General features: G+C 36.4%; 1 protein-coding gene across 6 annotated transcripts in view; it reads right to left on the minus strand.

The window, feature by feature from the left end:
• Positions 1-11,742: 11,742 nt before the first annotated feature.
• Positions 11,743-26,298, minus strand: part of CA8 (carbonic anhydrase 8 (inactive)) — a 49,862-nt gene continuing 35,306 nt past the window's right edge. For 2 of the 6 annotated variants that reach the window (XM_088130627.1, XM_088130626.1), the window contains 2 exons: positions 25,600-25,648; positions 24,115-24,667 (listed from right to left, as the gene is read on the minus strand). In XM_088130627.1, coding sequence (XP_087986753.1) covers positions 24,381-24,667; positions 25,600-25,648 — 336 coding nt within the window. In that variant the 3' untranslated portion in view covers positions 24,115-24,380. Of the gene's footprint in view, positions 13,048-14,345; positions 14,529-18,256; positions 18,370-24,114; positions 24,668-25,599; positions 25,649-26,298 lie in introns of those variants that run through there. The other 4 variants (XR_003084466.2, XM_015887680.3, XM_007425826.4 and 1 more) reach the window with 4 other exon arrangements.

Below are 26,298 nucleotides of genomic sequence, written 5' to 3' on the forward strand. Positions count from 1 at the left end.
CAGGTCTCCGTTTTGAAGAGAAACAGAAAAGTAAAACAGCTACATTTTGAATGGGATATAGAACTTTTATGGACATTTCCATATCACTGAAATCTTCTACATATATAAAACTCAAAATGTGAGTTTTGCTCCTGGATTAAAAAGCAAAGTATTGTGCAATGTTTCCACTAAGCATTATTAATTTAGTTCTTGAAATAATGCTGAGAGCAATCAGGTCACCACACTTCCTCAGACTTTATCTTTAATATATAGTCACCCAGATTTCCTTGGCAACTTCCAAGATCAACTTTGGCAACTCCCCAGATCAACTTTATGCTTTATAGATTCCATCAGTCTATTTTAATAATAATCATTTTTCCTTGTACTGTTTTTGCTCAAGGGGAATAGCAAATAGTACAACACCAAGAAAACATCCAGATTATTTTATGTATTTATTGATATCTGAGTAAACGTTCATAGGAATGCAGTGCAGGGGTTTCTCTGTGGACTGGCTGTCTTAATTTTAATATCATTATGCAGTTTGTGTAAATGAATGTTGAGTGTGATCCTAGTATTCTATTTTATTGCATTTAACTTTGCTCGATTATATTTCTTCTCATTTTTTCCTTTGAATACTTGATTTTTATCATAGCACAAACCACTGATCAGTTTCCTCTCAGCTCTAAAAATATTCTGCATCCTGCTGTTATTGGGGACTAACAACTGGGCTTAATTCTAATTACTAAATTGTCAGTTGCCATTAATGGCAGCCCCCAGAAGTCACTACCCAGAAGCACAATAGAGTTTTGCTGTAGGGACAGGAACTCCAGAAGGAATGAACAGAGTGACTCAAAGAATGACTGTCCCCCACTTCCAATTCTGTGACTGATTCTGGACAACCACTAATCTCCATGGCTGGGGATGGAGAGGAAAGTTGAGTGGACAATTTCAAGGGCAGAAAAGGTGGAGATGGTGATGAAGAAGGGTGAAACAACACACCCAGAAAGGAGTAGAGAATATTAAAAAAGGGAGGGTGGAGAAGAATACGGAAGTGAAATTGAATGAAGAAAAACACTCGCAGAAAGAAGACAACAGAGTGGTGGCATGCAGCACAGAAATTGTGAGGTATCTAAGAAGACTTACTCAGATGAAGAAGATTCATACGAACTGGAGGAGAAAGTTGACAGAGGTGGTGGAGAGAGGATAAATTGGATGACTGTGGTAAGGAAATCTGCAAAAAGCTGCAACTTCCTCCATCACCACCAGGGCAGGGAAAGGAAAGAACAGTACTAGAGAAGGAAAAAAAGGTTGTTGGCGTCATTAGGGGAGAGACATTTCAGGCTCATTAGTGAGGTTGTCTAGAAGCCACTGTTGCTGCTACCACTACTAACTTCTATATAGCAGCTATGAAATACCAAAGTTCTTAAAGGGATTTTGGTGGGAGATTATAGAATCTGAAATGTGTGACCACTGCTAGCAGTTGCCTGGTATGTATATATGTATATATGTATGTATTGGATTTATATAGTCATCCATCTCACTTGCATGTGACTCTGGGTGGCGTACACAGTTAAAACAAAAACTAAACAATCAACATAATTCATCCATTAAAAGTAATTAAAAACCATTTAAAAATTAAATTTGTGTTATTATAACAAAAAGACCAGGAACAATGCAGTCTAAATTTATACCAGCCATTTAATGGAGTCCATGCTTCCATGGGATCCCCAGGCCCAATGGCAAAACCAAGTTTTAAGGGCCTTCCAGAAGGTCAACAGGATTGGGGCCAACCTCACCGCAGAGGGAATGATATTCCAAAGGGCAGGTGCCACAGCAGAAAAGGCTCTCCTCCTGAGTCTCACCAAACAAAACTCCTCAGCTGACGAGACCTCCAACATGCCCTTCCTGTCAGACCTGATGGGACAGGTAGATGTAACTGGGGAAGGGCAGTCCCTCAAATAACCAGAACCCATCCAACAAAGAAAGTTAATGGGGAATTAGATGGAGGGCTCCCTGCTCTTCAGGTGAGAGAGTGGGGAGCAGGGTAGAAGAGGTATGCTGGGTGAATTCTGGTTGGGAACTAGGGATATTTTATTCTATTTTGTTGACTAGCAGAGCAACATAATCTGGATGGCCTATGTCAACAGAGCTACTTGGTAGTTGGAAGAAGGAAGCTGAGTGAGGAAGGGTTGAAGTGATTTGCCAGATTACCAACCCATCTGGACTGTGTGAAGAATGGAAGATGGTTGAAGGAAAGTGAATATGATATAGGGGATATAACTCACGTGTCGTGAGGAGAGATAATATTAGAAGTTTTATTTGTTTTGTCTAAGTTTGTTTTGCTAAGTTTTTGTTTGAATTTGTTTTACTCTAAGGTTGATATTTTTAATGGGTTTTGTGGCTCAACAGCAAGGAGATTGATAGGGTAATTTTCCATGCAAAAAACCCAAGTGGTTCCTATAGGAGAGCTGCAAAGGCATCAAGCCATCCTTCCTCTTAAAAACATGCTAGGTTAGCTGAAGCCTGGAATCTAGGAAGCAGAGGCATCTGCAGAATCTGATGGTTTCATCAAAATTATAGAAAAAGCATGCTGATGTTGCTATGCAAGCTCTGCCCCTCTGTACACACGACGTTAAAATGCATGTTCAAAAGGGGTACATTGCAACATCACAATGCTTGTTTCATTATTTGTCCCCTTCCCCGCTTTCCCTCTCCTCTTAGACACCCATGCTGGGAAGAGATTGGAGGAGAAAATTCCTGCAAATGGAGAAATGGACTGTCTATAAGCTCTGCAGAACACGGCATTTCAAAAGAAAAACTATTTTTATTAGGATTTCAACTAGAACAATAAATCTGCTTAGCACCTGAAACTGCTGATGGGGGATCACCAAAGTTTTTGAACTGGCACAAAATGCTCATGTGGAAATGCAATTTTGTAGAGCTGGCTTTCTAGGAACAGGGTGTGTTCACAGCAATTAGTATGCCTCAGGCAAAGAGTGGGGGCACAGAAACCAGAGTCTTTGCCTCCTACTTCCATCTAGACAACTCTTGACAACAGAGAAGACCATCCCATAACCCATACTAGAACCCTATGTATTTGCAGCTACCCAGAACCTCAAGATTGTGCTGTTGAAATATAGTGACAAATGACCCGTTTTAGCAGCATGGTTTTGGGCCATCAGATGTTTTTGGGTGGTATAAAGGTGGCAAAAGGAACATTCCCAATCCCACCTTTATAAATCCTTTTGAAAAGGGACAAAATAGGCAGGAAAAAATGCACCTGCTCTATCTGGTGACATCACTTTTGGCCCTCCAGAAGATTAGGATGCTACGTTACAGCCCCCAATAATTTGAAGATTGTAGCACAGAACAACCTGACATTTCCCAGATGCACTGGAATTGCAGTCCTCCAAATTGCAGCTAAGAAGTCAGGAATTTAAAGTCTCAATACATCTAGAGCATACCGGATAAGAAAGACCTGCTTTGCAACTTAATAATTGGCTATTGACTTTCAAACCAGCATTACCACATACCATATGGAGTCAGGTTACTAACATTAGGCTAAAGAGTAAAATTTTCAGAATCTTCTAAAATGAACATAGTCCCTTTGGCAGTATCTCTTTACGGCAGCCATTTTTGGAACACTTTTTAAATTAAAGCTTGTAGTATTAAGAAGTGGGCTAAACAGTTCCTGCAAAAGACCATGGTCTCATAGATGCCTTTCTCTCTATCCATGGAAGATTTGGTTTCTTGATCAAATTACTGGTCTTTTAGCCTCACCGGTTTACTTGGTGAAATGGTTGTGCTCCAGTTAAGCAAAATGCTGCAACACACATTTTCTTAAGACCATTGTTCATTGACATTAGTTAACATGTGTATGTTTTCATTGTTTGTTTGACCATGCCTGTAGTTGGGTGGGTTGATATTTGTCCTTTGTATCTTCCACACATGACTAAGTTTCTGTAATAACTCATGTTCTGGAAATTCCTGATTACCTATATTATCATGCTTTTTAAATCATCTCTTCTTTTAATGTGAGTAAAGGATTCTTTGGCACATTATTTGACTATTGACTATAGAAGAACTTTAATGCCAGAGAGCTCTGAACTAACTTCTGAGAAAACATTAACTAAGTACTTACAAGAAAACAGAAATATATCACTTAATTTGGAACATGGCCTTGGGTGCAAGTTCCATGTCAAGATATAAAAAGTTAAGCTGCGACATTGCAATTATAATGGCTTTTGCTGAAATCTCTTAGGACAGCCATATACTTTCTTGGCCTCAATTAGCACTAAACTAATTAACACAGCTTTCTTAGATACTTGTGAACAATAGCTCCTTTATTTTTTGCCAGTCTCAAGTGTGATGTAAGAGTGATTGGGTAGCTAATTAGTCCGTAATTGTATTTTATTTATTTATTTTGTTTATTTATTATTAAACTTGTATGCCGCCCATAATGTTTTAATTTAAACATTATATACTTGTTCAAGCTGAGTACTCATTCCAAAATAAAACTAAATGAAACTGAGCTGCAGTGGTATATGAAATATACTCCCTGCATTAAAGAAATGAAACTTATCTATAAGGTGTTACTAAAAAATTGAATTTCATTAAAAGTATTATAGATATATAGAACATGAAGTAACATAAATTACTTGGCCTGATTTAAAATTTATTATGTCAATGTATGTCCTTTAGTCTTCCTTAAAAATTAACATCTGACTATATTAACATATAAACAATAGTGCTTAAGGAGCAATCACATTTTCTTTTTTAGAAAGAGTTATATAACTAAATCTCATGAATCATATATTGTTTTTAGATCTGAAATCAAATTGGCTTTCCTTATATTCTTATTATTCTAGTAAATTAGTTTATTTTGTATCTGAAAATCTTTATATTATGTATTTTTTTCATTTGATGAAGCTTAGAATGAAGCATTAATCAATGTGCTATATTAAAATTGATATAATCTTGATCTTATATCCACCATTTTCAAAGAAAATATCAGGAATCACTTGGAATTCCTGAACCTCATTGATAGGGAACCAGAACTCTGGAAAGAAATCAAAGAAGTTGTAAATGATGAATGTGAAAAGACACTGCCAAAGACCAAGAACAAATTATGGAAATGGCCAAGAAGAGAACAAAACCAAAGCCAAGAAAGACAAAGATCTCAGGAAGGAACTTAACAAATAATTTCAGAGAGCTGTTAGAAGACCAAAAAAAAAAAAGCAGTATTACAACAATATCTGTAAAGACATCAAAGATGAAAACAGACAAGGAAAAACAAGGAAAGCCTTCCAAAAGGTCTCTGATCTCAGAAGGAGGTTCCAACCTTGAGTTGGTATGTTAAAGAACAGCAATAGACAGATAATAACTGATTCAAAGAAAATCAAAGAAAGATGGAAGGAGTTTGCTGAAATTCTGTTCAGTAGAGGTTTTAATATCCAAAATACCTTAGAAGATATTCCCTTTTTACAAGAACCTCTGGTACTAAAAGATAAACCTAGATCAGCAGTCCAGTCAGTACCAAGTCAGAAAGCTACAGGAATTGATGGAATATCTGCAGAAATGTGGCAAGCAGCAGAAGAATCTGTAAAGGTTCTAACTAAAGTATGTCAGCAAATCTGAGGAACAACATAATGGTCAACTGGTTGGAAGAAGTCAGTCTACATACCAATACCAAATAAAGGAGATTTGACAGAGAGCAAACTATTGTACAATATCCTTAAGTTTACATGCTGGCAAAATAATGCTTAGGATCATCCAATTCAAATTAGAACCTTACATAGAAAGGGAGATGCCAAATGTTCAAGCAGGTTTTAGAAAAGGCTGAAGATCAAAAGGCATTATTGCTGATACATGCTGGATAATTGAGAAAGCCAAAGAATAAATACCAAAAAGAAGTCAATATGTTTTTCATTTATTGTAGACAGGACTATAGACAATGTCAAGCTGTGGAATATTCTTAAGAAAATGAGCATCACAGAATATCCAATTACCTTCATGTGAAACTTGAACAGAAAGCCACAGTCTAGATGGAACATGGCAAAACAGACTATTTCCAGGTTGGCAAAAGACTGAGACAAGGTTGTATGGTCTCTCATTTATTCAACCTGTATGCGGAATATATATTGAGGGAAACTGGACTAGTAGAAGATGAACTTGGTTTAAAACTGGAGGAAGAAACATCAATAACCTGCACTATGCTAATAACACTATTCTGATAGTTCAAATGCAAATGATCTGGAAGCTCTGGTAATGAAAGTCAAGGAACACAGTGAAAAAAGGGGATTAATATTAAATATAAAGTATGCCAAAATAATGACAACAGGTAAAATAACCAGCCTTAGAAGAGACTGGATAAAACTGTCTATTAACAGTAAAGGAACTAGTAGCTGAGAAATACGCCAGAGACTAGTACTTGATAGGGGAGCAATGAAGGCCTTGGTGAAGATATTCATGTCCTATAGCAGTCTACACCTACATAGATCAGAATTGGGAAGACAATAGTTTTTCCTGTGACATTCTATAGAAGAGAAGTTGGACTTTGAAGAAGCATGATAGAAAGACTATTGATGCTTTTTAACTTTGGTGTTGAAGAAGATGCCAGAGAATACCATGGATAGTCAAGAAAACAAGCAAGTGGATCTTAGAACAAATCAATCCAGTGTTCTCATTTGAAGCACATATTTTGGACACATTATGTAAAGACCTAGCTCTCTTGAGGTCTTTAATACTGCAAAAGTGGAGGAGGAGGAGGAGGAGGAGGAGGAGGAGGAGGAGGAGGAGGAGGAGGAGGAGGAGGAGGAGGAGGAGGAGATCTATCTGTCCAGTTGCTAAGAGTGGACACAACTTAATGACACATAATCAATCTATCAATCATTCAACTGTAAAAATCCAGGCTGAAATATTCCTTTGTCTAAATTAATATTTTGATATAAAAGGTATGTGTGACCTCCTTACTTAGATGACCTTATTTAGACTGAAAGATAACATTATCAGAAGAAAATTACAAAATATTAAAAAATATCTGGGATCCATTGAATAAATGATACCTATTATCAGCCACTTCAAAGATTTTTTTAGTAAAGATATTCTATACTAAAGTGACTAGTCCATCATGAATAGTCATTTTAGTATATTAGTGAAATTACTAAAGAAAACAATGTTCTTTCTTGGAAAGCTAATTAAGTTAGCAATCAATTTGCTATTGATAGGTTTTTCTGGATTAGTTAGATTTTCATGCTTTGTATTCCAGTATATATTTAAATATGATTTTAATGAACACAAATGGTGGAACAAAAGGTGGAACACAAATAAAATCAGATCAAATCAATCAATCAATAAGAGATATATACCAATCTTGGTTACAAACATGTTGATGGATCACAAATTGTTCTGAGTTTTTATTATGTATCTGAAGTACTGAAAAATTAATTTGTAGATTCTTGATGATATAATATTATACAATCAAACTTAATCAGAATCAGCAGCAGCCTATATCAGCCTTCCCCAACCAAAGAGAGAGCAGAATTGTTGCCATTCTAAGAGTTGTAACCTGAACACATCTAAAAGACACCCTCCTGGGGAAACCTACTCTACAGTATGTCTTATCCATACATGTTGCTTTTCTTAAACAGTCTATAGTGTGTCTGAATTGAAAATCAGGCCATCTGATTTTAAACTGTACACATATACAAATTTGTTATATTAAAAACTGCTCTGTCCATATTTTTAATTCTTTTGATTATTGGAACAGAAATTTTATGGATCAATAAAGCAGTAGTCTTCTCCACGAACCAATATCTGTAGGTGATGATTAAGTGGATGGGAACTTATTAACTGATAAATAATCCAGACAAGTTGGAGGCTGATTCAAAATGCCTCTGAAAATGTGAATTGTCCTGTGTGAGTGTTGGTGGAGTTGTGATTGGTGCCTCATGAAGTCTCATTTTGTCCCGAACACCATAGTTTTGCTCCTTGGGATGCAGTGAAAGTGGCAAAGAGTGCCTTTTAACTCTGAGATACTTACTGCTCCTAGAAATAAAGGATCATGCAAATTAACCCTTCTGTCTTTGCAGTTATAAGAACTGACTATTTGAACTTGCTCTTTGTGGAGCTGTCCTTGAGGAAAGCTCCGATAAATTAGGCTACTTCTTAAAGCACAAGTGATAGCTTGATACCCTTCACATATTTCAACTCCGCAACCTGCATGATTATTGCTGGTGGCATCATGGGATTTGAAGTCCAACATATTTTGAGGGCAGAAGGTAGAGTTTTTCAACTGTCCATCTGAAACATTAATCAGAATTTGAATTGATGGAGATTGGTCCACTGAACTTCTGCCTCCACAAGCTTTAATAATAGGCAAGACAGATTTTTTTTTCTCAGCTATAAAACCAACCTACTTTGTAATACAAAATAGCAAAATAAAACACAGAACTAATTATTATGAATACACAAAAGTATTTTAAATGGGCTATTGTTTTTTCTTCATTATTTACTTTCTAAAACTAATATTTATATTTTCCAATCGCTGTTAAGTTTATATTCCAGAAACAGGAAAGAGAGAAGAATGACTTGTAAAAGCCAGTCCCTGCTATCATATTAATGTTTGGGGAAAGGAATTGAATCTCAAGTGCAAAAGGTTTTTTCCTCTAGTTGGGCAGCTACTTAACATAGTTCAGAACTCTACAAAGATGTCTAATAAACAGGGCAGAATAAATATATATAGTCTCATTCTAGGCTGGACAAGTTGGTGCCCTTCAGATGGTCTAAACACAACTCCTACAATTCCTTGCCATCAATCATACTGAGTGGGGCTGAGGGAAGCTACAGTTGAAAATATCTGAATGGCAACAAAATATCTGCTCTTGGATAAGAAATATCAAAACTATTAAAATGCCAAATGTGCAGAAGTCAACTAGTTTAACTGGTAAGTATATTCACAAGAACATATACTGTAAATCACTATAAGCCAAAGTGTATTGGAAAGCAGCCATTACAAAATGTGTGGGACATTAAAAGAACAGTCTTTATCAGTAACACACAGATTCTTCTCTACACTTTTCAACCCCTATTTTAAAGGGGTCTTTATGCACAGTTACTGTATGTACAGTATAAAGAAATATTCTATATTATACATAGTACAGTAGCTAGGGCTACAATCTATGGGGTGCAGAATTCAACATAACCATTAGATGGCAGAAAAGGGATACCAAACTCTAATTCTTTGCTGCTGACTAGCGGGCCGCAGATACAACTCTAATATAGCAATAATTATTTGTCAGAAATTTTCTGTTTGGAGCTGAGGATCTAGGAATCTACAATATTTTTTAAAAGTATAAAATGTTAAGGAAAAAATTACGATTATTATTATGTATTTATTATTTATTTATTAAACAAACTTATATAGCCACCTGGGTGGCGAACAGAATAAAGTTGAGTCCTTGGTATTCAGATTGAGTATTAGAGGAATTTCCTGATGTAGGAAAATGTTAAGCAGTGGAACAAACTGGCTAGAACATTGATGGAATTTCCTTTGCTAGAGTAATGGGGCTGGGATGACCATTTCTCATGGATGGCAAAATGGTTCCTGCTCATAACTATATGGTCCCTTCCAACTCACACATTCTATGATTCTATTATTTTTACTTTTATTTAAAGATATAGTAAAGAAAAGCTAAAGATTTATTCAGAAGTTGCCTCAAAATTAACCCCCCTTTTCTCCCCAAAGAGCAAATAAAACATAATAGGGGTAAGTTCATCCAGTTATCCCAACACTTTTCAGTGCAAAGTTTCCATTTCTCTCAGCTTAAAGTTTCTGGTCTCAATCCACTGGATTTCTCCAATGTGACTTTTTTAATGCAATCGTGTTTTACAGGTAGTCCTCAATTAATGACAACTCATTCAGTGACCATTCAAAGTTACAATGGCACTGAACAAGTGGTACTTACAACCAGTTCTTGAAGTTCCAGCCATCCCAGTACCCCCGTAGTGACATGATCACAATCTGGGTGCTTAGCAACCAGCTCGCACAACTGTTTGTGTCCTGTGGTCACAAGATCACCATTTGGGACCTTCCCTGCCAGCTTCCCACAATCAAAGTAAGTGGAGAAGGCAGCAGGAAAGAGCACAAGTCACTCCTGTAAGTCACTCCTGCTCCCACCACTTTTCCTCCCGAGGAGCCCAGCTACAGAGTATGAGCCACCTGTACCTGGCAGCAGCCGCCCCCTGCCTGGGCATGCTTGTACCATGGTAGCTGCCTGCATGCCCTCCTGCACTTGGCAGCAGCTACCCCCTACAGTGCCCACACTGTGCCAACCAACCACTTACCCACCTGCCAGCCTGCTTGTGAGCTGCCTGGGACTTGTGACAACTCAATTAATGACAACTCATTCAGTGACCATTCAAAGTTACAATGGCACTGAACAAGTGGTACTTACAACCAGTTCTCGAAGTTCCAGCCGGCTTCCCCATTGACTTTGCTTATTGGAAGCTGGCAGGAAGTTGCAAGGAGGTCCTCACTTAATGACCTACAATCCTCACTTAACAACAGCAATGGGGACTGCCAGGATTGCTGTCACTAAGCGACAATCACGTGATGTCGCACTTTATGACTACATTGCTTAGTGACAGAAATTCTGGTCCCCATTACCATTATTAAGCCAGGACTACCTGTAATTTCATTTCTAGGTTCCTGAAATTCTTTTCATCTCTAATTCTATTTTCTAGTTTTGTTTCTTTATTGGACAATATTTTCAATTCCTCTGACAACCTTTAGATTAATCAGAAATCTTAGATTAATTTCTATTCTTCTTTTTATTCTGAGTTTGGTTCCTTAAAGATTAAATCCCTAGGCTAAATTAGTGGTCCTTCTGTCCAGGGTAGTCTTTAAACAAAAAGGTACTATTTTAGATCCAGAAAACAAACACAAACTCATTGAATATTTCATTCCTTCACATAAATTCTTCATGTGTATGCTTTCTTTCATAAGCTATATCAAACATGCATGTGTAAGTGCATGTTCAGTAACTACATTCTGCAAAATCCTCTGTGTTCTTGTGTAATATCTGAATAATTTATATGCTGTCAGAATGATACAGGCATGAAAATACAGAGATATATTTAAAAGAAGATATAGTAATTTTAAGTTCTTTGGAGGATCCCCTTTCATCTTTCCTCCATATCATAGCATAAATATGAGAGTCCTACGTATCTTATTTTGGGTGGAAGGTAGAAAAGGAATTAAGTGTTAAAACATTTCAAAGTGTTTTAACAATGAGTGATTCAATGCAACAGATTCTACAATCATCAATAAACTAACAAAACAATTTTCTCACAACTCAGCCCTTTATGTGACAAAATGTGACAATGTGATGGACACATAGTACCTAGCACTTCAAGAATGAAGTCACTCCTCTGCTGTTTGTCAGTGGACACATCAAATTATCTTAAGTTCCACTGCTATGTGCTTTGCTTGTAAGACAGAACATAAATGGGCTCATAACTGAAATAGGTCCAATCATTTTTCCTTTATAGGAAGCCATTAAATTCAGTTTTCATATAACAACATTAATGTGCACATATACTATACTCAGTCAATCACAAGCTGTCCTATACCAAGTGAGTATACATATGATTGACCCAGACTATTGGAAGTGACTGGAAGCAGTTGGAAAACTATAGATGGTAACAAGTATTTTCAAGCAAGTAGTATAATGAGAACCAAGGTAAAAAGAAAGGTCTGCAGAACCTTGGGCAATATCACAGATCTTTATTCCAATAAAAGCTCAAATTTATGTAAGCTGTTAAATCAAAATGTGGTCTCAAAGCCTTTAGATGAAGCTGAAAGAAACAGGGTTCAAGATTATATCTTTACACTATGTAATTGATGAACGGCCGCACATTGCATCTTCAGCCATCTCTACTGAAGCAAATCATATTAGATTAAGTCAGTTCAAAGGGGAGTTCAGGCTCCTTGCTAGAAAAATCCAATTCAGTGTCCAGAGATATGATCTATTTTTCAGAAAGTTTTCTAGGGTAATTCTCCTTAATATGTTTTAGGCAGGTCCAGACACTACAGAATCTTCAAGCAAGATCAACTGGTTCAAATCAGAATCAAGGGTCTAGGAGGTGAAAAATAACAGTATATCATGGTTAATATATTTTTCACTGTGTTCATCATGTAATTAAAACACTTGTTTGAACAAGCCAAAATTGTAAGTCAGAGTTCATGGTTTGTGCAATACAGTTAACAAGTCATAGATGGAACCATTCATTGTTAGCTACCTCTATGCGAGTAACTTTACTGCTATGTTATAATATGACTTAGTGTGATGTCCAAATCAATTCTTAGAATAATTTGCAACCACAAATGAAGGCAAATACTGCAGAAACCCTACTATCTTGTAATTTTGACTAGCATTTTTGTGATATGCAGCCAAAATGCAAAATAATGCAAAATTACTAAATGCAATTTGACATGAGATTAAATGTTTGAACCAATGTGGGATAAAATAATATGAAAAACATAGCATTCATATTCTACAATTCTAATTTAATATTCCCTTCCATGATATATTCTAAATTCAGTTCTATTATTAGGTTCTAAAATTGCAAGTTATTTTAAAAATTGTGACCAATGTAACTATTTTTTTCTCAGACAGAAACAAGGCAAATGATATGTTGAAGATCCAAAATCAGCTTTATCATTTATTTCAAAATCAACTGTTGAACATCCCATATGATTCTTTGCCAGAACAGATTCAAAATTTTTCCTCCAAACATTTCCTGTGTGGCAGTTTCCCCAGTTTTCAGGACTATTTCCCTTATTAGGGGAAACACCAAGAAACATATATTTTTTTCCTAATGGAACAAATAGCAACAACTGAGAGGATTTAAATTTTAAAAATGATCCAGTGGGCAAAATATTACTTTCCATCTTTCTCAGCATTGTGCTCCCAATCCATTTCAGGAATCCTGAAGCTGCTTTCCACAGAATTAAAAGATGATCCAGTCATGGAGCTCCAACATCTCATCTTGCTGGACCCAGAATTGCTGAAGAAACAGGATTAAGGAAAGGGATTTTGTGGAATTTAATATTTCAACCACCCACATTATTTTGTCCATTATAATCATAAAAACTACTGTATATGAATTATGTTAGCATTCTAAGACCAGCATTTTATAGAGTAGTTACTGTCATTCCATTTGTGAGATGGAATTGAGTTGTTTGGCCCATCATAAAATTGGACACAGGCCTCACAGTTACGGAATGTCCTCTTCAGTAACTAAACTTGGAGGGCAATCTGACATGTAGCTTGGAGAGCTCTGATGTTGAAAGTCTGCCATTTATTTCCTTAATGGGCAAGGAAATCCTTTATGGCAGTATTAGGGAGTAGGAGGGTGTAGATTCTATAGATGTGAAGGTTTTGTTGGCATAACCATCCTTCCACTACTTTTCCTGTCTCCCAGAAAATATCTGTAACCCAGATGTCTGAGGTAAACATAGTAACAGCTGTGGAAGTTTCATCCTTTCTATGATCAGAGTTCTTTTTCACAATCAGAGGGTAAGAATTGATCTAGCTGATAGGCCTAGGACCATAAAATTATTTTCTTAGCCTCCTAACTTTCAGCTAAGCGTGCTATAAGGACTGTCTTATTCCTCCAAACATTAAAACCCTGACATAGTTAAAATTTTATGTGATTCTGTTAAATATTAAACTTCATTACTTTCAGATTTTTTAATTTATAAACTAAATTATAAGGACTTGCCCTAAAAGTTAGGAAAGCCATCAACAACAGTAATTAGCCATTTTCAGCCTTGAGAAGAGAAGACTATTGTGGGGGAATGTGACAACATTCCTCAAATGTCTGAAAAGAGCATCAAACAGAAGGTCAAGGGCTATTTTCTGTCATTCCAGAGTACAAAACACAGAATAACGGATTTAAGTTAAAGGAAGGCAGATTCCAACTGATTAGGAGAAAAAACTGTAATAGTAAGAACAATTTGACAAAAATGGAAACCATTAGCCAAAGAGGTGAGCTCCTTTTCATTGGGTATGTTAAAACAAAGGCCAAGTGCCATTTGCCAGGGAATCCTATACTGAGATTTTTGCACTGAGTGGGAGATTGGATTTAAAGGCATAAATGTCTCCTTTCAACTCTGTGATTCTTTGAATCTAAAAATGATTTTGTATCATATTAAAAATCTGGCCAAAATACAATGTACAGACACTATATATTTCCACTTCTCCAAAAGAAATGAATATGTCTTTAATGCAAATTATGCTGAAGTTAGGACAGAGGACAGAGGTAATATTTCACACAATTCATTATTTTGCTTTTTCACTTACCTATATTTTGACATCGTTTCCTTTTCTTTTTTTAACTATCTGTCTCTGCTACTGGAAAGCAGCCCTTATGACTCTGTCACTAAGCAGCTGGGTGGGTCTAAAATTATCTCCTAAGATTCCATCACAACCTTCTAAGAGCTCTGCCCCTTTAATATGTGTCCTCAGTCTTCGAAACTCTTCTATCTAATAAAAGAAGGAAATAGACATTTGACTCCCTCAATTAGTAGTTCCACTGTAAAAGGTATATATTTTTTTTTAAATGCTACTTATTTTTTCTCTCTTTATTTAATATACATCCTACCATTCAACTGTTATGGCATACAAGGCTTTTTAAAAAAAATTATGTAACCAAGAACACATTTAAACTGAATTAAAATTAAATTTTAAAAAGACAGTTTATCACATACTCGCAGTGCATTAATAAGTTTCCCCTTCTCTCACATTAAAGTTTATAATTTCATCAACTTTTGGAGCATTTTGAAGAAGGCTTTTGAGGTACTATGGACTTTATTGTACCAAAGTAGCAATGGTTCCAAGCAGAAATTGGATTAACACAGAAGTAAAAGGTTCCATTATGAACTTGGGAATGTGCCAACATTTCAGCACTTTTCCATTCCTTTGTCTTATGACATGATTACAAGGCTGGAATGAACCAACTACATCAAAGACATGTGGCTATTCTAATTGGAGGCTAAGCTTTGATAATCCATGAGAAATATTCTAGCTTAATCATAACATGAGTCTTGTATTTCACAATGAGACAACCTAGTTTTTGGAAAACCATGACAAAACTGACCTTTTAATGGCAAAAAAATAAGGAAAGGGAAATAAAAGAGGGTGGGCAAAATCTAACTATTCCAGAGAACAATACGCTGTTAAAATGAATCACTGGGACTATATAAGTAAATAATTTCTTTATGGAACTTATTTTCAACTTAGTAGTTTTCTTTTATATGGATGTGGTTCCTATTTTTACCACAAAAGAGTTGAAATGAAGGAAAAGGACCAAAGTAAATTTATAAATTCAATATTATATATAGTGTACTGTTGAAATATATCTTCTTTTCAAGCAGGACCTGTCATTCTGAATAAAGATTTCAGTTCTTTATGATCATGAGTTTTTAAATTTTGGAAGGCAAATCTAATAGGACTGTAGCCAGAAATTATTCAGATTCATAATGGAGGGCTCCAGATTGTGCAGTCCCCTGTAGAGATGGAGAGTTACATTTCATATAGGAAAAGGAAATTAAAATATCGGAAAATGCATGAAGATAGTTTCTCAACTGCATTTCAAAGTCTTTTATTTTTAGAATATGGAAGAGAAAAAGCAAATCAGAAAAAAAAATGAGAAAAATCATTCCAGCATTACTGAGTCACGCTGGTGAGAAAATATCAGCCAGTGAGGAAAACAAGTCTCTTCTTTCCTCACAGGGATCATAAAAAAGTGCCATGAACACAGGAGAGAAAAAAAACAACCAGCCTGCTGTAGCCAATCAGGAATTGTTCCCCTTCTCACCACGGAAGACATTATAATCAACTGAGGTATGAGGAAAAAATGAAGGAAAGATCTGCCATTATTGTTAACCTCTGTAAACAGTCTATTTTAATGATGTACTATTGTTAGAATTGATCTTATGTAAGACACTCAGAGAGTTAACAGTAGTGGTGGTGACAGTTGTAGTAGTAGCAGCAGCAGAAATAATGAGCAAAGAAGTAAAACAACAACGAATAAACATATATTGAATGTTCTCTTCTGGTGACTGCATGGACAAATGCTTGTTATCTCAACTGTCTTCAGCAATATTTCGTAGCTCTTCCAAAACAGCCCTGTAATGTCTTTGATGCCATCCAGTTGCCAGATTATCTGTTGTCTTTTCCTTTTTTACTTCTCTCAACCCTGTCCAGCATTATAATTTTTTTCTAGTGTATCACCTGAGTACATCGCATGTCCCAAATATGTAAGTTTCTGTTTGCTGATCATCACTTCAAGGTCAGGCTTTATTCTGTGCAAAATCGATTGACTAGTTCTTCTTGCAACTATGGTACTCTTAGTAGTTATCTCCACATCCATAATTCACATGTATCTATCTTCTTTCTCAATGCCCAGGTTTCATAGCCATACAATACTATCGTGACATCCATTGCTTTAACTATTCTGATCTTTGTTGTCATAGCAATATCCTTATCCTCCATGATCTCTTCCCTAGGATTGATCTCCTCCTCCAGCTTATTTGCCACTTTTATCTATTCTTTAGCCCAGGAAAACTGAACAATCTTTGCCATGCTTGTTGACATTACCTTTGTTTTCCTAATATGTAACATTAGCCCAGATTTTTCACTTTCTTTTTTTACTTTCCTAATGAGATTTCTAAGTCTTCTTTATTTTAAGTAAAGAAAGTATTGCTGTCTGGATTTCCTAATTGTTTTAAAGTATATAGAACTATGGTAACCAGTATTTTATATTTTGTGGCAAGAAGTCTGGAATGTCTGAACACATAATTTAATGCATCAAAACTCTACCTCTTTAAATAAGACAACTACAATTGCAGACATCTTATTTTATTAAAAGGCACTGAGGTAAATGACTGAGTGTCCTTGATAATGAATTATTCCTCTACTGTGTACGGATACTTATTTTGCATAGAAACTATTAGTTTCTGTAGTGTAGAATATGATGGGGCATTTCTGATAAATAATAATAAGTCACTGAAGCCAAACATGTGCATAAAACTTTGATACTGGGGCACTCTTAGCTTTAAAACATGCTGATCAGATGATTCAGTACACTTTGGCATGTACAGCATTATCTGTCATCCTAATTCTGGGTGGTAAGCAGACTGTAGCAGATTTTCATTTGCAGCCACTTAGAAATAATGTCCTGTGGTTCACATTTGATTGTATGGTATCTGTCTATCTGAGTGGGAATATCTGTGAAGCTGATGGATTTCTGCTCCATATAGCTGGAGTCTTCCACTGTAGCAATTTTGAGAGGTTAGTCTTTTGTAACAAAAACAACAAAGAGTCCTCTGGGAGTTTAAAAACTAATAAAATAAAAATGGTAGTTATTCGGAAAAAACCCGAGAACTAGTTTGACACACAGTTGCCTGTCACCAACACAAATGAAATAAGACAGGAGTTTTGAAAGCGAGAAACCCTATTAACTTGGACTGGTTTAGTATCCTATACACTTCCTCTATTTAAAACAAAAATAACAGGTGACCTGCATGTTATCTATTAAACATAACATGTACCCTTAACTGTCTGTTGCCTGCCAGCCTTGTTCGCAATACCATAATTGTGCCCTCCTGCCAACATGGATAGTAGCAAGAAGGAAGCACGTATAGTATATCATTCAAAGATGTCCTTCCACGAGAGTTTCGCACAGAAAGTTGTATGTGTGTGGGTAATTGTCCCCTAGACTCATGTAAGTTCCATGTCAGCTACAGAACATGCTGGCGCACAGGATGGCTCTAGAGAGCAAAACTAGCCATCAAATACTGGATAGCCTCGTTATGCATTAGGTCCCCAAGCACACAAATAAGGCTATTTTGCACATCTGTTCAAACATCTGCTAGTGCTTATTTTAAGGGAAACAAGCATGAAGTCTTTTTTTTTAAAAGCTGCTGGTATTTATTTATTTATTCCCCCCTCCCCCTCTACTTTTCTTCCTTTCTGTCCTGGTAAATAAGTTCTGATTTTTATAATATATGAGAAAAATGGCAACAACAGTTCTTCATTTCTGACCTTTCCATTTTAGTAACACAAATGATTTAACCTTTATTTTAAAAGCCATGAACTGAATGATTTAATGAGATTTCCAGGAAAAAGCAAGTATAATGCCCTGCAAAATATTTGCATGCTGTAACCTTTCACTGAGAATTACATTCTGTGGTCATAAGCACAGCCATTACCTGTACTTGGGATACAGTTAAAGGATATCTAAATAAGATCCATGTAACACCTTCACTGCAGGGTGGCACCGTGAGAGAGCCTTCATACACCCAATAGTCTCTTAGCAGTGGATCTGAAATTGAATGGATACTTTGGTTTGAAAGCAGTAATGTAAACACATTTGAAGAAATGAAATTATCCAACATTTTCTGTATGTAATCTACAGCTGTGTCAAACAGAGTCCCTAGGAAGTATCTCATAAAAGGCAAACTGCAGAATTTTATCCTGATACTTCATCCCCAGATCATAACCCAGCAAAGAGTATTCTGCAGACTGACTGATTTTCTAGCAGAATGCAACAGGAAACATGGGAAGATGCTTCCCAGGATAGTTCTAATAAAAGCAATCCTTTCCATTAGAAACATTTTAGACCACGGCAGCCACAATGCTTTCTCTACTTTGGTACCTCCAGTTTGTAGACACCCATATGAATTTCTAACAAGAAAAGTCTGCTGAAATACCCCAGTTACCCCAGCTACAGCCAGCCTGCAAGACTGTTTACAGTTTACAAGCTAAATTAGTATGAGGATCAACTTGTGCTTGACACTTGGTGATATAAGTGTGTAAGGAACATTTCATTACCATGTTAATGACTTTAAGACTGGAGTTTATCTAGCATACTGTGATTTAGTAGGTCACTAAGATAAATAGAACTACTAAAAATAACTGCAAGTGCAAATTATAATTAACTAAGCTAAACCCATCTGGCTAAACTTATTTTCTTTCAACCACCAATATCAATAAAGCAGTTTCCAGCTTTTTTTATTTCAATTTCTCCAGTCTGGATCCTTGTATACATCATTCTGATCTTCTGCAACAGTTTGACTTCAGTTCTGGCTTTCTTAAATTCTTTCTTCTCCTTTTCATATCTCTCCCCTCTATTTTTATCTTATAAACAAGTATAAACTGGATGTATACTATTCTCAGCCCCCCCTTTTCTATTCAGAAAGGGAATAATGTTTCTGTTTGTCTGATGTCTAGAACTTTTATTTTTCCTAGACAACACAGCATCTAAACACTGAAAAAGTAACCATTTTGTAACTTCAAAACCAACTGCTAAAATGTTCAAAGTTCACTGTTTCACTCATAGCCACAGTGCAATGAAACAAAATGGTCTTCGGTACCATCGATGGCCTTCGGTACCATCGATCATGGTATCCTTCTGGACCGGCTTCGGGAGTTGGGGGTTGGCGGCACTGTGTTGTGCTGGTTCTCCTCCTTCCTCCGGGGTCGGTTCCAGTTGGTGTTGGTAGGAGGGGAGAGGTCTAGTCCATAGCCCCTACTGTGCTCGGTTCTCTCGTCCCTCTTATTTAACATCTACATGAGGCTGCTGGGTGAGGTGATCCAACAGTTTGGTGTGAGATATTATCAGTATGCTGATGATACCCAGCTTTATATCTCCTCCCTGGGCTGTCTGAGTGATGCCATGGATGACCTATCTCAGTGCCTGGAGGCTCTAGGGACCTGGATGGAGCGCAATGGGCTCCGGCTTAACCCAAGCAAGACTGAGTGGCTTTGGGTGTTTGGGCCTCCCATACCAAGGTTTTTCCATCTTTGGTTCTGGATGGGGTGGCACTGCCCCAGACGGATCCGGTGCGCAATCTGGGGGTCCTCTTGGACTCATGGCTCCTGCTGGAAGAGCAGGTAGCAGCCGTGGCTAAGAGGGCCTTTGCACACCTTCAGGTTGTGCATCAGTTGCACCCATTCCTGGAAGGCTCTACTCACTGTCACTCATGCCCTCGTGACCTCCCGTTTGGATTATTGCAACATGCTCTACATGGGGCTGCCCTTGAAGAGCGTTTGGAAGCTTCAGCTGGTACAGAATGCAGCTGCTCAGCTTGTAAATAGTGTCAGCTATTTGGCACATGTAACACCACTGCTTCAGGAGCTGCACTGGTTGCCAGTGTGTTTCCAGGTGCAATTCAAGGCGCTGGTTGTCACCTTTAAAGCCCTTCATGGCTTGGGACCAGGTTACCTTAGGGACCGTCTTTTCCCAGTTGTTTCTACCTGCCCAATCCAGTCCAGCAGGATGGGCATGCTCTGGGTCCCATCAGCCAAGGAATGTCGGCTGGTGGGGACCAGGAGATGTCCCTTTTCTGCTGTGGCGCCTGCCCTCTGGAACATCCTCCCTCCTGAGATTAGGATGGCCCCGACCCTTCTGGCTTTTTGGAAGGCCTTGAAGACCTGGCTTTATGCCCGGGCCTGGGGCCCCGAGCATGCGAAGGGCCCTGTTTCATGGTTGTGCTGATACCAACTTTTTTTTTAAGATCTCTTGGCTGCATTTATATTTATATTTAATTTTTTGTACTGTTTTAAATGTTGACTGTTTTTATTGTTAGCTGCCCAGAGTTGCTGGTCTGAGATGGGTGACTATATAAATTGAATAAATAAATAAAATAAATAAAAATAAAAACTTCACCTGTTGGATTGTTCTGAAGATCTGGATGTATGGTATTGTGCAAATAAGATTTTCTGATGTTCTATGCCTACATAGCTTTCATTTCCAACCCTCTGTATATAACGATCTGGGTTTTAATCATGTTTGTTCACTTTTGAACAATGATTTTAAACAGGTCTGCAAAAAAGGTAATCCCAGTGACCTTTTACTTCCTAACAATGTATCTTTTGCATGTTTTCTTGAAGATCCTACAATGTTCAATTGGGCTTCCTTGCATGTAAACAGTTATCTAATTCCTATTGTACATAAAACCTATTTTTAAGTAAACATGTATAAAATTGCTGTCCATATCCATTTAGGATTATAGGCTTTATCATGGTTAGTTGGAAAATATTGTCTTCATATTTTGCGAGAAATTGATTGATGAAATTGAAATTGATGAAAACTCTTCAAAATCATGCAATTATCTAATGTACTTAAATAATGGAATTACAGGGACAAAATGACAAAACAGATGAATGGGGTTCTTTCGTTACAAACAGATAATGCTGAAGGTTGGTGAAGGGGGGGAAGGTGATTGTTATAGTTTATAGATCAAACAGCTGTACAGATTGATCTGAAAGTTGAAGTAGAAAAATTTAGAATTAGAAAAAATTGAAAAATAAGTTTAAAGTCTGATGAAAACTGGGGCTGGAATTTGTCAGCCAATTTTACTACCTGTACTGTAGCTTTAAGGGGGGAAAATATGTTATTTAAGTCCAAAGGAACATCTACTAGTCAGGCATTAGGCGTTGTTTATTTAAAGAAAGAAAGAAAGAAAGAAAGAAAGAAAGAAAGAAAGAAAGAAAGAAAGAAAGAAAGAAAGAAAGAAAGAAAGAAAGAAAGAAAGAAAGAAAGAAAAAGAAAGCTGAAAACTTGTGAAACAGCCAAAGCTCATGAAATATTGGCATTCTTTTCTAAAATGTTATGAAATGTTTGGTAATAATATCAACATCTAACAATATTTATTATCCCTCAACGTTTCATCAGACATACACATATATCAATTAATTAAAATCCAAGGGAGCCAAACTGGATCCAGAGTTATCTGGAGGTTGATGGAATGCATTGACTTTATCACAATTAATTCCTTTGCAACCCTTCATTCTATCCCAGTTGAATTTGCTTCACATAACTCAGAGTTTTATCCACTATGACAAAAACTATTTTCATCACCTTAAACTGGATTGATTCCAAGGAAATCTATTGCTGTATTTCCCCAAGAGTGTGCCACTATACTCACAGATTTCTTAAATCAAATTAATATACTTTTAATAAATGGCAACTGGTAAAAGATCAAAAATCTGTTTTGTCCTTGGAAATGAAGAAAAGAGTCACTCAAGGATACTACCTGCCTAGGAATTAGAGGATTAATAAAGAACTTTTTGTTTCAATTATGTGGTTCTTTTATGTCTTTTGCTCTTAATTTTAGTAATTGTAAACAATATTTATAGGTATTATGATGTTTTGTAATTTCCCAAAACAGTCAACTTTTCTGTTAAAATAGGTTTGCCTCTGTTATTTAAGGATTATTTTTTAAATTAATTTATCAAAATGAAACCTTATATGCTACACTATTTAGTGTGTTAATAAATATGTATTTATTTGTGGAGTCCTGGGGGTTCTCTGAGCTTGGTTCTTTTCTTGCAAATGTTTTATTACCCAGCTAGGTAACATCTTCAGTGCTAGAATGGGATGGGGTTTGCTCTTCAGTGCTAGAATAGGATGGGGTTTACTGTGGCATGCCCTGCCAGTGTTGGTGGGGGTGGGGGTTTTGTGTTGTTCCTCTGGTAATTCCTTGATTAGGGTATTGTTTACTGCTTGATTGTGTGCCTGGTGGTAATCTCTGCTTATCTGGGTAATGATTGCTGGTGAGGAGATATTCTGGTCTTCTGTTTTCTTTTCTGTTGTCTCTTTTGAATAGTGTGTAGATGCTGCTTATCTCTGTGTGCCTGTTGATGGCTGCGTTGTCTGAATACCAAGCTTACAAGAATTCCCTCGCATTTTTGGATTTAGCTTGGTTTAAGATGCTGACAGTTTCCCAGTTAAAGCTATGGTTAAGTCTGTCCATGTGTTGTGAGATTAAGGCGCTTTCATCATGTCTTCTGACTGCTAGTTGGTGTTCATGGATGCGTTCTGCCAGCCTTCTGCCTGTCTGTCCTACATAGTGTTTGTTGCAGTTCTTACGCTGTATGTTGTTAGATGACTCCTGTTTTTTCTCCTTGGGCTACTGGGTCTTTTGGTTTGCTTAAGATGTTTTGGAGGACTTTAGTTGGTTTGTGTCTATGGTGATGCCATGTGGTTGTAATAGTCTGTTGGTAGTTTCTGAGTCTGTTGGTAGTTTCTGCCATACATCAGAAACATCTTTTACAGTAATATATTTCAAACTTAGGCCATGGTTCAGTCTGCATGGACAGACTGCATGGTATTTATTTAAATATCAACAATGCTTGGACCAGGAGAAAAGAAGAAGACTCCCAAGACCTCACAATGTTCTGGGACTCAGGTTAGTTCTCTGTTAGTATGTATCTCTCTGTTACTGTGCATGGAAGAAAGATGCAAGTATAAAACCCAGAATATCCAGTTACATTCTAATCGCTAAGTAGCCCCAGGCAAAAAAACTTAGATTCCATTCCTAATAAGTTAGTATGTCTATAGAAAGAACTGTAACCAATTTCCAACCTAGAAAAACAAGTTACACAATATGAAACCATCTTCACAGTAAAATACTGTATACTGTGTAAATATTCTATATTAAGATATAATTGCCAATTGAGATACCACCTGCCTGAATTCTGTTGGTATTATAGTGAGACAAATATTTGGAAAACTATGACTCAATCCTGTGAAGAATACGAATGTTACCTGGCGCATATTCAATATATACTGTTTTACTCAAGACTTTTGTTATAATGGGTTATACCAGTATTCCCACCTTGATACTCTCTTGATGAGACTGAATTTACAACTCTGAGAATGACTGGCTGATGGGAGTTGTAGTCTCAGTATAGGTGAAGGATATCTAGACTACAGAATGCTGAAATGTACCATGTTCAGAGCTACATTTGTTAGCAATTCAGTTAAGTCAAAATGGTTGGTCAAAGTTGATAACAGATTAAAACAGCAGTGAAAAAAATGTTTTTATAATAAGTTTATTAAACGTTACAATAAAAAAACTAAAAGCTAATACAAACTAAAAATAATAAGAGTAGAAAGAAAAAATAGAAAGTGCAGACAAGTAAAGAAAAAAGAATAGAAAGAAAAATAGAAAAGAAAGAAAAAATAAGAATATAGTAAAGAAAAAGAAATTATATAATTATATATATATATATATATATATATATATATATATATATATATATAAAGAAATGACTTTCCCTTTCATCACAACAAGCACAAACAATTTTATTAACTTATAACCTTCTCTTAAAATACAACAAATGTTCACTTCTTCCCATATCTCATCTCTTATCTATAAACAAAACTTTAAAACCTCGTCATGCAGTCTTGGTCAGCAAAAGTCCATTAAGGGTTACCAGAGGTTTTAACCTCTACTTTAACCTTGATCAAATAAACCAACTTTATATTCCTTCCTTTCACTTTTAACAATCTTGATCTTTAATCCCTTGAAATAATGTCCTAGAACTTTATTTCTTTTCATTTTTTTCTTTGTACCTCACAAAATCCTTCAAAACTTTAACAGGTCTCTTCTGTAAATTCAATATAGGAAAGGTATCCAGGCCACTCTTCTGGTTTATTTGTATGTCCCTTTTCATTATTAAGACATCAGCCAGTTTCATTTGTATATCCAGTGTAGCATCTTTTTTCATATCATTCTTGTAGCCTGTCATTTTTAAATCCACTTTCAAATTGATCTCAGTCTTGTCTGGTAGAACTTGTTCCTCTTCCATAACTTCTTTTACACACAGTCTATCTATAATGGCAGACATTCTTAAAATTAACTTCTAAGTCCATTGTTCACAAATATCCTTCAATACATCCAATGTTAAAATATTTTCTCCATTCTGTATTAGCGAATTTAAGTGTTCTTCTCCTTTAATTGTCATCATCAATTCCTTCTGGTTCATTCTCGTGTCCAACCTTCAAAGTCCCATCCTACCATGTTTTGTTTTGTTTTGTTTTGTTTTGTTTTGTTTTGTTTTAGAATTCAACATAACAGCATTTTCCCATGGGAAGGATTCTCATAATTAATTTCAAAATCTTATTTCAAATACATCTGGACCCTTCGTCCATTTATAACTTTCCAAAATCAACACTCTAATCACCCTTTTGCTGTTTAATTAAAAAAAAATTCTAAGTCCTTAAACTCATACTTAAAACTTCTTTCACTAGGGATTGAAGGAAACTCACCCATATGAGTGCCATAAAACTTGCCCCTCCAAAAGTTCTTAATGGTTGAAAAGCAATTAAAAAGAAATTTCAAAAGTGATTAAGAAATGAAGTTTGGTCAAACTTTGTGTCCATATAGGCTACAATACAGCTCTGAGCTTAGTCCCTCAACTCTCAGATGCTCAACTCACAAGCCACCCACAAAACCTCAGTTCCTGCAGCCTATTCATGAGGAGCAGCTGTCCAGAGTACATGTAGGTGATCTCACAATCTCTCCTTTCTCCAGAGAGATATCATCAGCCAGGATCCACCGTATGGCCACAACCTCTGCCGTAATGCCATCCCCGCTCTTTCAGGGATGTCTAGTTCACCATGATCCTCGTCAGGAGGAATCCATTTTTTAATTATTATTTGATTCATATCCCACTTCTCTGCAAATACTCTAATTGTTAACAAAACTAAAAAGCAAATGTTTAGTGTGCACAACATTTTCTTGGCACAAAAATAAATACTCACCTGGTAATAATGTGTTGGGATTAAAGCAAGGTATTGTCTTGGAGTTGCCCTGAAAAATTAACAGAAACCAGTTTATTTCTAGTTCCCAAGAGAAAAGAGATGTGGATTCAGGGAAAAGTGGACTATAATGTGCAATACTTCAAAAGGGAGGAAAGAAGGAAAGTTTGCTTGCTTATGAAGTAATTATAATGGTCTCCCAGAAATCAATCTTAGCTTACATCTCATAACTATTGTGAGATTATATCAGTTTATAATCAGATTATAAATCATATAATCCTACTTACTGTGTAGGATTATATCAAATAAGATCAGTTTGACTTGTATTGGCACTGGTAGATGATAAAGCAGGCACCCATGCCAGGTCAATTCTACACAGAATTGATCTATACATGAGATGAGTGGGTGAATGCAACCCACAAATATGAAGGGTGTTTAAAAGGATTGTTCAAGGTGTCACATCATTTTTCAGGATGGATGGACATGGCTACTTTAGAGATATCTATCACAGCTCTGAAAGTATCAAAGTGATTGGAATATGTTATACTTCTCATTGAAAATAATGGCCTGATCTATAGAAGACCTAATCCCTGTTTGGATACTACAAACATGGAACCTTCAACACATAAACGTTTCACATAACTCCCAACCCCAGCAATATGGAAACCAATACAAGCTACAACTGGGTCTAGAAAATCTTTC

The sequence above is a fragment of the Python bivittatus genome, unplaced genomic scaffold, assembly GCF_059951505.1.
Source record: "Python bivittatus isolate LINGU-HERP-01145 unplaced genomic scaffold, Pbiv_v1 ctg000840_np1212, whole genome shotgun sequence".
Classification (NCBI taxonomy): domain Eukaryota; kingdom Metazoa; phylum Chordata; class Lepidosauria; order Squamata; family Pythonidae; genus Python; species Python bivittatus.